Below are 15,640 nucleotides of genomic sequence, written 5' to 3'. Positions count from 1 at the left end.
CTGTCAAGACAAGTTATGTCATATACCACAAAATCGCCAGAAATAGTAAGCCGTTTTCTAACGGAGAATTTATCAAGGAGTGTTTGGTGGACTCTGCAGCGCTAATATTTGGGGACGTGCCCCTCTCCCGACGCACTGTAACAAGGAGGGTGGAGGACATCATGGGGAATCTGGAGCTTCAGCTGAAGAACAGAGTGGTCAACTTTGACTATTTTTCCCTGGCTTTGGATGAGAGCTGTGATGTACGTGACACTACCCAAATACTCATCTTCCTACGTGGGATAACTGCAGACTTCAAGATCACGGAGGAGCTGGCAGCCATGCAGCCAATGAAAGGGACAACAACTGGAAGTAATTTGTTCATGGAAGTAAATGCATGTATGGACAAGTTGGGACTCAAATGGGGAAAGCTGGCTGGTGTGACAACAGATGGTTGTCCAAATCTGACGGGGAAAAATGTTGGACTTTTGAGGAGAATGCAGGATAAAGAGACAGAAATGAACCCTGAGCAGAAATTGACATTTTTGCATTGTATTATACATCAGGAGGTGTTGTGTAAGTCAGTGTTAAAAATGAACCATGTTGTTGATGTCACTAAAATAGTCATCAGGGTAAGAGCACTGAATCACAGACAGTTCGTTGCACTTTTGGAGGAAAATGAGACTGAACATCGCGACATAAGCTACCACACAGCTGTTAGGTGGCTCAGCCTGGGCAAAGTGCTGAAAAATGTCTGGGACCTGAGAGAGGAGATTCGGGTGTTCTGTGTGAAGAAAGGAAATGACATTCCTCAGCTTTCAGACACAGACTGGCTGGCAGACCTTGGTTTTGCTGTTGATGTGACTGCGCTAATGAATGAACTAAATGTCAGGCTGCAATGCAAGGGCCTTTTTGTGCATGAAATGTACAGCTTCTCTCAAGCCAAATGAAGGACAACATTATCACCCACTTGCCAACACTGAAGGAAGCCGCATCATCAGCTGATCACTTCAACAGGAACCTATCAATGTTAGAAGCACTGCATGGTGAGTTTCCAAGGCGATTTCAAGACTTTAAAACAGTTGAGAGTGAAATGCACATGATTTCCTCTCCCTCCGCCTGCATTGTGGATAATGCACCCAGTGATGTTCAGATGGAACTCATTGACCTGCAGTCTGACACACTTCTGGCACAGCACTTTAAATCAGTCTCACTGCTAACCTTCTGTGAAGTTTTTTTTTTTTTTTTTTTTTTTTTTTTTTTTACCATGGAAACAATCCTGAGATAGTCCCCCAATGTTGTCTACTGTGGATGCCCAGGGGCCTCATGTACTAACAGTTGCGTAGATTTCCTTCTAAATCGTGACGTAAGCTCAGATTTAGAAGCATTTCGAAGCACATTTCCTTTGTACATCCCGATTGAACGTACCCGACTCCTCCCTGTCCACGCCCCTTTTAAATATGCAAATCCCTGTCCACGCCCATTTTAAATATGCAACTCCCTGTCCACGATCATTTTAAATATGCAAATCTCTGTCCACGCCCATTTTAAATATGGAAATTATATTTAAATTGACTCTGCACCTGAGATTCCCATCTCTGCGTGATCAGAAAACGAAAACATAAGAATGAGTAAGACGGGAAAGAAGAAGAACTTCACAGAAATAGAATTGGAGACGCTACTCACTGGAGTGGGGATGCGTAAAATGTGTTCTTTGGCACGCTGCCACAACCCTGCAAACATTTCATCAACCTGGGGGTTGACGGCAGGTCTAAGGGGCAACCTCTACCGTGAAACGAGTTTAAAATAGGTCTAGGTTGCGCCTCGACCACAAACCAACTAGATGAAAAAAATAAATGTATACAACCAATCGGGTGAGAGCCCTTCTAGCCAATCAGAGGCGAAAAGGGCGGGACCTTCTACTTCAAACCTGGCAGCGGAACACGACTGCAGAGAAGCAAGCACGGCACGTACCGAACAGTGTTTTCGGTAAGTTCGTTGACATAAAACATTAGAGACGGTTTATATGTGTTCATATCATAGACTGTGGGTTCATATGCAACTTTCTGTGTTTTAAAAAGTGGCATTGACCGACCGTGCGTTATGTGTTTAACTGTCGAGTGGATTTCAAGCTAGCTGCTCACTCGGCTAACATGAAACAGGGCTCTGCAGTGTGCTTTCTGTCTAATATTCTGATATTTTTGGACTATTGGAGTTTAGAAATCCAGACATAAATCAATGAAGGACTTATACAGACCAGCTGACACGGAGGTGTCCAGAAAATGCATTTTTTCCCCAAGATAATTTGAAAATGTTAATTTATCTAAATAAAAGAACAATGGTAGCCTAATCTATTGATTAGCTGTTAAAATGTTAATATTCAGTGGATTGTGAACATAAAAATTTGACTCCCAATGCAATGCCTAATTGTCTGCTTTGTTTATCAACAATGCTTCTTCTATTTAAAATCATGTAATGTTTTTATTTTATCATTATCTGGGACTTTTTGGCCTATGTAAATATAACCAAAAAGCAATTTATGTCTGTTTCATGACTTAACATTCATGTGATGTATGTAGTATGTACGTAGGTGAATTAGATGGTAAAACAGTGTACAATTTCCCAAGATGTGTTTAAGAATTGTTAAGTAATATACTTCAAATGTTTTTCAAGCTTCACATGACAGAGTGAGGATCTCCACTCCACTGCATTATACAACGTCTGAAAACACCAGAATTGTTTTGTTATTTTAACCTGTTGCCATTTTCTGCAAATACATGTTCTAAATGACAATATTTTTATTTCCAATTTGGGAGAAATTTTGTCAGTAGGTTATAGAATGAAACAAAAGTGTTCATTTTACTCAAACACATAGCTATGAATAGTAAAACCAGAGGAACTGATCATTTTGAAGTGGTGTCTTAACTTTTTCCAGAGCTGTATGTGTAAGAATCATGTTGGTCTCATTATTTTTTAGTTTTTCAAGTGTTCTGATTGTTTGTGTAATAAAACTTTAAAGAAATTGCACTTTTGTGTTGTCAAACTTATAATTTCCCCCCAAAGGTAGGTTCTGTTAATACATTGTATTTATATGTGTTAATTTATAGCAAAAAATATTTTTAATATCATTTATTATTCATTAAATGTATTATCTATATGTAAACACTGTAATTGTTTTTACAGTTAATCAGTCAGTTTGAACAGATAACATTTCGACGTTGAACAAACGTTAAAACGACGTCGAGACCTAGACGCAGCCAGGGGCTTTAAAAGTAATGCTGAAATGAAGGTTGAAAAGACGTCAGATCGCAACGTCAACATCTTCTCTACCTGCATTTGTCAACCTCTTTTTAACTCCACTTCACTGCAGAAACAACATCTAAAACTCGACACATACAGCTGTAAAAAATATATATATCAGAATATTTACTGGATCGTTTTTAGAAGGTGAATAATGCGCGTTTAGAAGACATCTGTGTTACAACGGGACGTCGTGGAGACGTTGTTTACGACCGTTAAAAAGACGTCGAGGTTGCAACGCGACGTCGTTTCAATTTGCATTTCAGCATTACTTTTAGACCTCCTGGTGACGTGTACGTTTAGACGTCGTTTCAACCTTTATTAGACGTCGAAATGTTTGCAGGGAATGTTTACTTGCATTTGCGCATCACGTATGATCTGCACACTGATCGAATGAAAATGTTTCCTGTTGACATTTACAAATTCATGCGATGGCGCTTTTATATCAATGTGTGTGCAGTTGATAGCTCTGATTACAGTCAGAAAACCGGCTCTCGCTGCAGATTGCTCTTTAATGTTGACCTGTTCAGATGCATTGTATGGGAATCTGATATACCTGGCTGACATGCGGATAATTCCGTCCCACACTGCTGGCATGGATCTGCTCAGGGTCGACCGGCACAGTCCCGATCGGTCGGAGTAATAGTTTTCACATTGATGACAGTTTCCCGGCATCACCTCTAAGTGTCGCCAAAGGATCGGATTCTGTAGAATCCTACTTACGCCAGCCACGTCGTTGGCGTAGCCACGTACTAAATTCCCGGACATTTCACTCTTGATACATCTGAACTTTTACGTGAGCGAGTACTTACGTAACATTTTTGTACTTAAGCAACGTTCGTACATGAGGCCCCTGGTCTTTTCATATTGCTGAGCTCACCAGTGTCTTTATTCTCAGAGTTTAACAACCTATTGAATTGTCTTCTCATAATGTTTCTGATTTATCTCTGATGAATTCAGTTTATTTAGAAGATCCAGGGAAGACACTGAGCAAACTGATTTCATGAAGCAGAGATTTTATTCAGGAATACTGCTTCAACCAGGAAATGATTGAATGTGAATAACAGCATAAAGTGAATTTTAAAAAATCACAACAACATAATCAGAACCAATGATCCAAATGTTTCCACTCAGCCTGAGTCATCTGAAATATTCCAACTAGTCATTCCAGCATGAACACATGAATAATCCAAGGTATCAATCAGATCAAAGAACATCAGATTTCAGGACTGTTCTCTTCAAAAACACTGAAGTATTAAAGTTGGATGGAGCTCCAGCACAGCAGAAGATTTCTCCACTGTGTCTGAGTTCAGTGTGAGTGACATCCTCTGTACAAACTGATTAGAATGACAACAACAAGCCAGTAATATGAGATACAATCATATCACACTGATAGAACATTTTCCTCATGGAATACTTTTACTGTTGATACATGAAGTACATTTACTGAGAACTGATAACACTACTAATATGTTGGTGTTGTTACTTTGACTGAAGTCAATGATCTGAATACTTCCTCCACCATGTTTCTGATTGGAAATATGAACTGAATATTACACTGAACACAATCACAATGAAACAGCTGATTCATGTTTAAAGAGAGTCGACAGCAGAAACATCACAATCATGATGTTCATCTACATCAATGAGTCTTTCACTTATTTTCCAGATCCAGTTTACTCTTCATGTATCTCAGAGCTGCTCTGGTTCCTTCATCCACTCTGTTTTTCATCTCCTCCAGTTTCTGGACCTTCTCTCTGTCTCCTCTCTCCTTCATCTTCTGAATCAGGAAGTCCAAGTGGACATGAGTGGACACTGAGTCAACATTCAGGGCGATCTGCTCCAGGTTGACAACATGTTGGTAGGCCTCATCCAGGAACTGGGACTTCTCTGATGTCAGTTGATTCATTTCTTTCTCAAGATTTTTCAAAAGGCTCAACTTCTTCATGCTTTCCAATCTATTTCTCTCATATTTCTGTTTAATCTCTGCTGTAGTTCTCAGAACGCTTCTTATCTTGGTCACATATTTCCAGTTTTCCTTCACATGATCTGAAACAGGACACTTGTTGGTACAAACAGTACAGTGACCTCCTTTCATCACCTCACAGTGTCCAGGATACCAGGTCATTGTGCATCCAGGATAGTGACAGTTCTCCTCACAATGTTTACAGCAGACAGCTGCTTGGAAAAACAACCACCACATCCCACCATCAATAGGTTCTTTATCTTTGTAGACCTCATCAACTTCTACAGTGAACTTTTCATTCATCTTCATCTCTTCTTCATGTTTCTTCAGAGCTTCTTGAATCTGATTGATCTCTGTCTGTTTCAGTTCAGTCAGGTTGATTCTCTCTTCCAGGTTTTGGATGCAGGCTGTCAGTCTGACACGTTCATTCAGAACATCCACAGTTTTCTTCAGTTTCTGAGGTTCAGTTTTTTCCAGAAAAGCTGTGAACTCTCTCATTCCTCTCATTGATAGTTGATCAGCACCTTCCAGGTATTCTTCTTCTTCTGTTCTGTCTTCATCCTGACAGTTGTTAAACAGGAAGTAAACAGGTTGATTCTTCTCATTTTTGGAACATTTAATTTTTGCATCTTCAAGAGCTTCAAGAGCGTTTCTAGGTTTTCTTCCATTAGAGTGTGTGATGAGAGCTACGATGTTTTTCTCCAGATCTTTTCCAAACAGAGAAACCACTGAATTTAAGACGTACATCAGTCGATCACTGAGTCTATTATCACTGGCCTTCATCACCAGACCCACTGCATTAACTTCATGAACTCCATCCTCTGATCTAAACAAGTCAAATAATCTTTGACTGATGGTGACATCACGTCCAATTCCTCTGGTGTCTCCATATCCAGGAGTATCGATGATGGTCAGAGAGTAGGGCAGAGTTTTATCTTCAAAACCAAAGATCTCGTACACGGTCACATCTGATGTCTGACTTTCTGATTGATTTCTTTTCTCCTCCTCTACGATCTGAAACCAGACTTCATCCTCAAACTTCACTCCCATGGTGTAGTTGACCAGAGAGTTGATCAGAGTAGATTTTCCTGATCCTGATTCACCAACTAGTAAGATGGTTTTATTGATCTTGTTCACATTTCTTTTACCAACAGTCATTCTAGTCAGAGTTCCAATCTTCTCTTTCTTTGGTTTCAGCTGGTAGACAGAAGGAGATCCTGAATGGATCAGAATACTTCTGGAGATGATGTATTTCAGTGTCTCATTATCAGTCCTGCAGACAAGCAGAGTTTCAGATTCAGTCAACACTCCTGGCTTCAGTTTAGTGTTTTCATTTTCTCATTAGAGTCTCATTGACAAATGAAATCAGCTTCTAATAATTTTCACATATGAACCAGAAACAGGGTTACAGCTGCAGACCTGACGTTTGATTAAATCAGCTCACCTCATTAAATGAATCATACGTTTTTCTTAAGTATAAACTCTAAACCAATATGAAAAAACTTTCAGGTCTGCACTTGTGTGCCGCAAGGGCCGCGGGACCGCAATGCAGCTTCCCACCTGTTGGTGGCAGTGAGGCGTCAGCCAGTTGCTCCAATGAGCAGCAGTAGAAGTTTTTAAACGAAAAAATTAAGATGAAAGTGATGCCAACCTAGCCTGGCTGACGCGACTGCACATCTCAATGAGATGTGCAGCTGGTCTGGAAACTACGTGTTCATTTTCTCGTATTTGAGGCGTGGTTTTACAAATGCCTAGAGCCGTTTATTGGGCGCTACGAATGTCTATCAAATGCGCCTGGTAATTCCCATGCTGCCTTGCGCGCGATTCATAGCCAAAGCCTGTTGGTAGCAGAGCAAACACATCCTTCTTGGCAATGAAGTCTTTCAACGCCAAACGTTGCTCTTTTTTTAAAATAAACTTGCGTTCTAAGCTACTTAAAACACTGTCTAAGGCTGCATCGAACGGTAACGTTAGGTCCGCTGACATGTTGGATTAACACACTACAAGCTTCGGTGTCGCGCATAGACGTCGTCATCGTCTTGCTGCCCCCCCCCCCCCGTTCTGTGATTGGTTCCCTATCTCAGGCGCAAATATGGGCGATGGTTTCCAGACTGCTTTTGCAGCGAGAATGAAATCGCGCGCAAAGCAGTATGGGAACACCCAGGCTAATGCCAACCCCTCCTAAAAGGCTAAATTTGTGCGCAACCCTGACTTTATTAAGTTCGGTAATTTTTTTAGTGTGTTAAAGGATTGTTTTTTTAACTATCTGACTCGAACCTGAATTGAATTAGATGCATATTTTTGAGTGAACACATGCAAAACAAATTATCTTTTTTAGTATCTTCTTCGTAAGTGACAGTACCTCGACCAATGAGATGAGTGGGATTCCCGCTGTCAGCTAATTGGTCACAGAGCAGGAGACGGCCTGGGAATAAGTTTACCGTAAATGTTCATTCATTCCACTGACATTTTACAAACTATTTTTGATTCTCACGGTAATACGGGATACATTGTTTCTAAATACGGGATGATTCTGTTTTTCAAGGGACGGTTGGCAGCCTTATTGTGACTGTTGTTATTGTTCATTTGTCACAGATTTGAAGAGTAACTTCTTGTTCTGGCATGCAAAAATGAAGACTGCTAAATTGTCAAATTCATCAGTAGGTTATAAGGCAATATTTTAATTTGCACTTTATTTATATTTTATTTACAGTTGATTTAATTTGAAACTTTTATTAGTTTGAAAGTATTTATTTTGTTACCACAGAATAGTATTTATTTGAATTTCTCATCAGTTTTTTGAGAGTCTATCTAAATGTAAATATTGAGCCTTTATATTTTTTCTTGTAGCAACTTGATATGTTATAATTGCTATACTGTTCAGTGTTGTTGTATGTGCAGGTTTACATACAGGATATAAATAAATGTCTTTGCGATGGTCACAGTGTATCATATCATTTATTTCACAAGGTTTTAGCTTGTTAAACTATCACTATCTTGATCTAGTTATTGGTAACAAATCAAACCAAGACGCGGATCAATTAAAATGAAAGTGTTAATATTTGAATGGGCCCCGGACCACTTTGTACTGAGAAACCTGGGCCCCGCGGTCAAAAAAGTTAAGGACCCCAGTTCTAATCCCTATTTTAAGTCATTCATTTATCAGCTGGTGGATTATTGTGAAAATCAAGTATATTGATCTCACCACACAGTTGTCTGTGTACATCTTTGATGCAGCTTCCATCCTGACAGCATGTTGTTTCTCAGGTCCAACTCTTTCAGACTGGACGACTGGGAGCTGAGAACTGAGGACAGAACTTCCCAGCTTCTCTCTGAGAGGTTACAGCCCCTCAGCCTGAAACAGTGAGAACATATAACATTATGCCACTGTCCAGTGTTAGATAATGAAGCTGGCACATGAAGCAGCTGGATTCTGACCTGAGAGTCTCCAGTTTACAGTCTTGACTCTTCAGTCCAACAGACAACAGCTTCACTCCTGAATCCTGCAGGTTGTTGTTACTCAGGTCCAGATGTCTCAGACTGGACGACTGGGAGCTGAGAACTGAGGACAGAGCTTCACAGCTTCTCTGGGACAGATCGCAGCCATTCAACCTGAAGGAAAAGAAGAGAAACTACAACAAGGATGTCTGAGAAGGTTCTCCAGGTCATGGTATATCCAAAAAACATTAAAGAAAAGCAACTGGAGTTTCTAGAAGATGTTTCATCCAAGTAGCTCATTTAGTTCAAGACTCAGGAGAGACTGCTCATCAGGAAATGATTCAGTGGTCCACCTACACCTGGAGGACAAAGGACACTCCTTTAAAGATAACTACGTTCACATTTTAGCCAGAAGACAGATGTTTTGAAAGAGGAGGACAGGAAGACATCTATGAACAGTTGAGGTGGACTGAGATATAATCTGCCATCAATCTACAATACAGTCTGAACATCTGTCCTCAAGAAGTTTCACCCCCATTCAGAGCTTGAAACTGGAGCTTCTGACTGATGATGGGCTGTTGGAGAACCATTCATAGGGAAAGAGGACAGGGACAAACAGTCTTGTTCAACTACAGGTAAGTATATAATCATAAACAGATTCTGATCAAGTGAGTTTCTGATGTGTACCACCAACAGATGTTTAAACTCCAACTCCCCACCAGACCTTTAGAACTGAAGACTTGAATGAAACATCTTCTAGAAACTCTTCAAGTCCAGTTGCCTTTCTTTAAAGTTTTTGGATGTAACAAGGATATTTTTCTTATTTCTGGAGATGAATCACAACTGATATAGTTTCCACCTACAGCGCTTTGTTGGAGGCTTTGACCACTGGCAGCAGCCTCAGAAGAACCTCCTCTGAAGCAGAGTATTTCTTCAGGTCAAACTCGTCCAGATCTTCTCCTGATGACAGTAAGATGAAGACCAGAGCTGACCACTGAGCAGGAAACAGTTCATCTTTGGAGAGACTTCCTGATCTCAGGGACTGTTGGATCTCCTCCACGAGAGAACCATCATTCAGTTCATACAGACAGTGGAACAGATTGATGCTTCTCTCTGGAGATGGATGTTCTCTGATCTTCTTCTTCACATAGTGTATTATTAGCTGATTGGTCTGTGAGCTACTTCCTGTCTGTGTCAGGCCTTGTAGGAGAATCTGATTGGTCTGCAGTGAAAGACCCAGGAGGAAGCTGAGGAACAAGTCCAGGTGTCCATCTGGACTCTGTAAGGCCTTGTCAATAGTGATGCTGTGGATCTCTGGCAGATGAGTTTGTCTACAAACAGTTTGTAGACTTTGAGAAGGCTGTTGTGATTCAGCATTCATGTTTTTGGTATTAATGTCTGAGACCATAAACAGAGCAGCCAGAAACTCCACGATGCTTAGATGGACAAAGCTGAACACCTTGTTTCTGTCCGTCCTCAGCTGATACTCCTCTTTAATGAACTGAGAGAAGACTTCTGAAAACACTGAGATGTTACTGAAACTACTTCTGCAGACGTTCAGTTCTTCCTCAGAGAAGATCAGGTTGTCCTTCACCATCTGGTTAAAAGCCAGCTCTGAAAGAGTCTTAATGTACTGGATGCTTGTTTCTGGGCCATACTTTGGCTTCATGTGTCTGATCTGAACCACCAGGAAGTGGATGTACATCTCAGTCAGGGTCTTGGGCAGCTCTCCTCCCTCTCTGGTTTGCAACACATCCTCCAGAACTGTAGCAGTGATCCAGCAGAAGACTGGGATGTGACACATGATGTGGAGGCTTCGTGATGTCTTGATGTGGGAGATGATCCTGCTGGCCTGCTCCTCATCTCTGAATCTCTTCCTGAAGTACTCCTCCTTCTGGGGGTCAGTGAACCCTCTGACCTCTGTCACCATGTCAACACACTCAGGAGGGATCTGATTGGCTGCTGCAGTTCGTGTGGTTATCCAGAGGCGAGCAGAGGGAAGCAGTTTACCCCTGATGAGGTTTGTCAGCAGCACATCCACCGAGGTGGACTCTGTAACATCAACTGGCAGTTTTACTTTGGCCGTGAAGTCGAGCTGAAGGCGACTCTCATCCAGGCCATCCAACACAAAAACAAGTCTGTATTCGCTCTTGTCAAAGTCTGAGTTTCCTGACGTCTGCAGAGCTGTGAAGATGCTGTTCAGATCCTCCTGTTTCATGTACACAGTTTCAGGAACACATGTGTGGATAAGTTCTGCAAAACTCAGTTCTTCCTCTCTGAACAGATTCAGTTCACTAAACGCGAAGGGGAAAATAAGCTGCACATCCTGACTGCTTTTATCTTCAGCCCAGTCCAACACAAATTTGTGAACCAGGAAACTTTTACCAATTCCTGCCTCCCCAGTGGTCAGCACAGTTCTCATATTATTTTTCCTTCCAGAGGGGCGTGTGAAGATGTTGCTGACTTCAGGTTCTGCAGGTCTTCCAGATGCCATTTCAAAGTGACTGAACATCCTGTTGAAGTGTGTGTCTCCTCCAGCTGTGATGTGAAGCTGAGTGTAGATGTCATCCAGAATCTTCTCGTCCTTCTTTGTTGTCCATCCTTCTTGTTGGTGCATAAACCTGGTCTGGAGGTTCGACTGGAGCCTGGTCTTGTACCTCGTGATGAGTTGTGGAGGTTGTGGTTGTAGAGTCACATCTGAGTAGAACACAAACATGTTCAGAACAAAGTGTTTCCTACTAAGCAGCTTCAAAGCAGTAGGTGGTTGATAAGTAAATAGCTATCTGGATCTAGTGACCTCAGACTGAAGCTGGGTCTAAACAGGTTGACAACAGGTCAGTCACTGGATCCAGAACCTGGTTCACATGTAATGTACGGTATGGAAGATGATGTAGTATCAACGTGATGTTTGTTCTCCTGCAGCTTACCTTGTCCTGTGGGGCTAATGCTCGATAATTTCTCCACCAGATCGTTCCTGCTGATCTTCTTTAAAGTCTTCTTCATCACCTCCACAGACTGATGGCTGTAGTTCTCTACTATCTTATCCACTGTTTTCTGTCTGTCTGCATCGTCCAGGTGACTCTTTGGGATGAACATGGAACCTTCCAGGATGTCCGGCTGCTGCAAGTACCACTTGAACTGATTGAATTCTTCATGTCCCAACTCTTCCAGTGTCTTAAAAAGCAGCTCTTTCACAGCCATTTCACTTCCTCATTGGCTTCTTAAGGTCAAAGCTCTGGCTTCACTCTGGATTCTGTACGTGAGGAAAACTGTGTCATCTCAAACATAATTGGTCTGTAACCTTAAATATTCACCAGCAAGAAGCAACACAGCAAAAAGCAAACATTTCTTCTTACAAAATATTTTAGACTTTAAAGACTCAAAATTCAGCTTAATTCTTCATCATTGTGTTTTGACACAGAACACTTCAGTCAGTGTATTAAACAGTTAATTAGTTTTACTTTAAGTTTAAGTTTTGGTTACAAGCCACACAATGCAACTAAAAACCAATGTGACACATTTTAGAGAAAAAGTGTTCCCACCTCCAATCTAATGCTTACTTGAACGCTTTAATTTGATTACAGCACTCAGTTAACCTGGTCGTTACCATCCTACGTTTCCGCCCGAAATTTGATTTCGGTCTGGCACGGAGTCTGGCCAAATTGCACTTCCACAGTTCGCGTGTAACCGCGCGGTCCGCGCCAATCAGCGAACAGTTGAGTGATGAAGCGGAACTCTCCTGCCGAGTTGCTTGTAGTCCAGCGAAGCTTGTAGTTCAACAGCATAGCAACAATGGCGACGGAGGAAGAGACGCTAGAAGCCATCCGCGAAGTTGTCTCAACTCTCGAGAGCATCACGGAATTAAAACCAGAACAAGAGGCTTGTCTTGTCAATTTTATAAATGGCAAGGACGTCGTAGCTCTCCTTCCAACTGGCTTTGGGAAAAGTTTGATTTATTTAACTGGAGGCGGAAGTGGTAAGCGTAAGAGCCTGAACTCCGGCGCACAATATACGTCATTACCAAACGTTGCCGATTGGTTAAGGGAACTCCAATGATTTTAAACCTCAAAATAAGCATCCGCCCATTACGGAGACAGATTCCTATTACATTGGGCCAGACTAACGTGCCAGACCGAAATCAAATTTCGGGCGGAAACGTAGGATGGTAACGACCAGGCTAGCACTCAGTCTCTTTGCATGAGAGTCTTTCATCTTAATTTTCTGTAACCGCTTGTTCCTGTTCAGGGTCGCGGGGTCAGCTGGAGGCTATCCCAGCTGTCATCAGGTGAGAGGCGGGGTACACCCTGGACAGTTCGTCAGTTTATCGCAGGGCTAAGAGTCTTTCAGTTTGGCACATATTTAGAATATTTTTCCACGTTTCATAGCAGAATCTGTCACTCATCTCCTGTCCACTGCTCTACTCAGGTAGATTCTCTACAGGATTTAGGTCTTTACTCTGGCTGGATCATTCCAAAACATGAAGCTCGTATCACTGAGGCTATTCAGCTATTCAGATGACAAACAGCAGCCCCATGATGCAGTGACTACCATGCTTCACAGTGGGTGTGGTGTTCTTTACCTGATGTGTTGTGTTGGTTTTATGCCAAACGTAACTTTGGTCATAAGTTTGTTCAAAATGTTCAGTCTTAGTCTCATCAGACCTCAACACATTTTCCACATGGTTCTGGGAGACAGGATACAAACCGATGAAGACTGTAGAGATAGTTTTCACATGTGCAACCATTTCTTGTCAGAATGTTTAATGTTGTTGTTGTTGGCCTCTCGACAAACCTCCCTGACCAGTTTTGTCTTCTGATCAGTTTCAGAGGGACGTCCCGTTGTGTCATATATTCTCCACTTGGTGCTCACTGCCCTCATTCTGTTTCATGGTGTATTCATTATCTCTGCCATTTTGATTCATTCATGATATAACAAAACTACAAAGTTCTGACACACAAATCTGTTTTCAGTTTCTTGACTTTTCTTCTAATCTCTAAGATTTTTGGATCATTTTAACATTTGTTGAAATGAAACCATGTGAAAGCTTTAGAGGAAAAAATAATCACCAACGGAGCTGTTAACAACTCATAGATGTCTGAAACTCGACGTGACTACACACTGCTGTTACGTACTTGTACTTTCACTTTCACATTACATAAAGTTATAAACAATAATTCTCAACATTAAAACTGAAGCTTCACTCACCAAAGTCGCTTAATGTGACAACAGCAGGTTTCGTTAAAAAGTTCTTCTGTACAGGAACAAAACAAAAGAGAAAACTTATACTAAACGTATACTGAATACGACGGCAGACTATTCTTCTTCATCAGTCCTCTGTCTGCAGACTGACTGAGAATCACCGTCTGGAGCTCTTAACTTGTCTGACCAGCAGATCTACTCTGTCTCAGTTCAACCACAACAGCTCCAGCAGAACAAAGAGACGCCACATCGATGTGATTAAAATCAAACAACACACAGATCAGTCAACACACACTTCACACTGCTACAGAGGCTTTGACAGTTCTCTCTATCCCACAATGCACCTGTCTCCTGTGCCATAATGGTTGATTGTGAGTGTCCCCTCTATCAGCCAGAGTGGAAAACTGCAAGCCAACAGTGGGCTCTATTTGGAGAGAAGCTCCTCTGGCTGTCTCCCCTACACACACAGCTTTTATACAGATAATCTTGGTATGTGGATTCCATGGTAATGTGAGTACTATCAGTCCCTTATCACATGTTGCTCACAACATCCTCAGTGCAATGACCTTGCAAAGGCAGAAGAACAGGTGAGAAAACATTGTAAATCCAACCGACCAACCAAATTACACATAGGTTATACATTTAGTTGTGATTGTTATACAAGTCTATGTGTAACTAGTCTAAAGTTGAAGGTAAGGTGAGCATAGAACACAATCAGTGGTATTTTTCTATCACAGGTCCTCATTTAATTCAGCAGGGGACATGACGCCATGATTCAGGTTGAATTCTTCCTGGTTTAACCACTTGACTGTGTGGCGCTCTGACGCAGAATGCAGGAGAGATAATGAACACTGACTGTATGTCTCCAGATAATTACACAATCCAGGACCTGGGCCCGTATTCCTAAAGATTCCGAGAATCCTCTCAGAGCTCTTAACTTAGCCTAAACATTCCTAGCTAGGAGTCTTAGTTTAGCAGTGATTCCAGAAAATTCTCAGAGAACTCTGATCAAGGAATGGACAGAAACTCTGATCTTAGTGAGGAGGTTTGGTTGACCCCGTTGTGATTGGTTGATCCTAAAAGTTAGATAAAAATACACTTTTGGTGATAATAGACCTAGAATGGACGTCAGATCAATAGACTTAATGATAGAATCTAATCTCTATGAAGACTGTAGAATATTTTACAAATAAATAAATAAATAGTAAGCTATACTTTAAACTGATCCTACAACATGTGTGAAAACTCCCACTACCACAGTATTCACATGCTGATAGTTCTATTGATCTGCTTCCATTCATTCACCATGCTGGTCATGTTTCATCATCTGGTATCAACGAGGGTAAAATGTCTCAGCTTTCATCAGTTTCTGTGATTGCTAACCGGCCTAGAAGAAGCAGTGTTGGTTGGTGTTCAAATCTTCCACAAACCGAACAGCAGTGGAGAAGAAAAGAAGTACGAAACCAACTGGACAGAGGAACAGTGTTTGCTTCTGGATGAACTGGTCAATGAGAATAAAAGTGTTTAAGACATAGATTTGACTCTTGAAAGATTTGACAGGTTGATTTTTTCCTGTTGCTAAATACCTCAGTGTTGTGATGACTTTCATTTCCAGTGATATTGCGATTGTAACAAGCTTGATTGTCATTCAGTGTTTGGAGAATATCTCTCCTGTCTCTTCTTTCAGCCATTTTCTCCTCTGCTTCAGAAATTCCTAAACCTCCTAAAAGTCCTCCTCCCTGCTCTGAACAGATCTCA

General features: G+C 41.4%; 2 protein-coding genes across 4 annotated transcripts; both read right to left on the bottom strand.

Annotated features, from left to right (window-relative positions):
* Positions 1–3,100: 3,100 nt before the first annotated feature.
* LOC311507453 (uncharacterized protein) lies at positions 3,101–8,758 on the bottom strand. The gene is made up of 3 exons (XM_084571790.1): positions 8,684–8,758; positions 8,451–8,600; positions 3,101–6,518 (listed from the first exon to the last, which is right to left on the bottom strand). The coding sequence occupies exons 2-3, from the start codon at positions 8,498–8,500 to the stop codon at positions 4,934–4,936; spliced, it is 1,635 nt and encodes a 544-aa protein (XP_084427916.1). The 5' UTR covers positions 8,501–8,600; positions 8,684–8,758; the 3' UTR covers positions 3,101–4,933.
* A 92-nt stretch (positions 8,759–8,850) lies between these two features.
* On the bottom strand, positions 8,851–14,542 carry LOC311507451 (NLR family CARD domain-containing protein 3-like). Of its 3 annotated transcripts, XM_084571787.1 has the most exons (4): positions 13,889–14,542; positions 13,263–13,367; positions 11,611–11,936; positions 8,851–11,380 (listed from the first exon to the last, which is right to left on the bottom strand). In XM_084571787.1, exons 3-4 carry the CDS (start codon positions 11,882–11,884, stop codon positions 9,543–9,545), a joined length of 2,112 nt encoding a protein of 703 aa, XP_084427913.1. In that variant the 5' UTR covers positions 11,885–11,936; positions 13,263–13,367; positions 13,889–14,542; the 3' UTR covers positions 8,851–9,542. The 3 variants fall into 3 exon arrangements, with proteins under 3 accessions (XP_084427913.1, XP_084427911.1, XP_084427912.1); XM_084571785.1 differs by lacking the exon at positions 13,263–13,367; XM_084571786.1 differs by lacking the exon at positions 13,889–14,542 and having other exon boundaries at positions 13,263–13,575.
* Between the last annotated feature and the right edge of the window lie 1,098 nt (positions 14,543–15,640).

This window comes from Chelon labrosus, assembly GCF_963514085.1.
Source record: "Chelon labrosus genome assembly, chromosome: 22".
NCBI lineage: Eukaryota > Metazoa > Chordata > Actinopteri > Mugiliformes > Mugilidae > Chelon > Chelon labrosus.
Note: the sequence above shows the minus strand (reverse complement) of the source record. Positions and strands in the feature narration are given on the sequence as shown.

What these genes read in the sequence shown, in the direction of transcription:
- LOC311507453 (XM_084571790.1), bottom strand. Translation starts at nt 8,500, where the DNA reads ATGCTGTCAGGATGGAAGCTGCATCAAAGATGTACACAGACAACTGTG. An exon ending in TGTACACAGACAACTGTGTG is followed by an intron (nt 6,519 to 8,450) that starts GTGAGATCAATA and finishes GCTTGTCTGCAG; the next exon opens with GACTGATAATGAGACACTGA.
- LOC311507451 (XM_084571787.1), bottom strand. Translation starts at nt 11,884, where the DNA reads ATGGCTGTGAAAGAGCTGCTTTTTAAGACACTGGAAGAGTTGGGACAT. An exon ending in CATTAGCCCCACAGGACAAG is followed by an intron (nt 11,381 to 11,610) that starts GTAAGCTGCAGG and finishes TGTTCTACTCAG; the next exon opens with ATGTGACTCTACAACCACAA.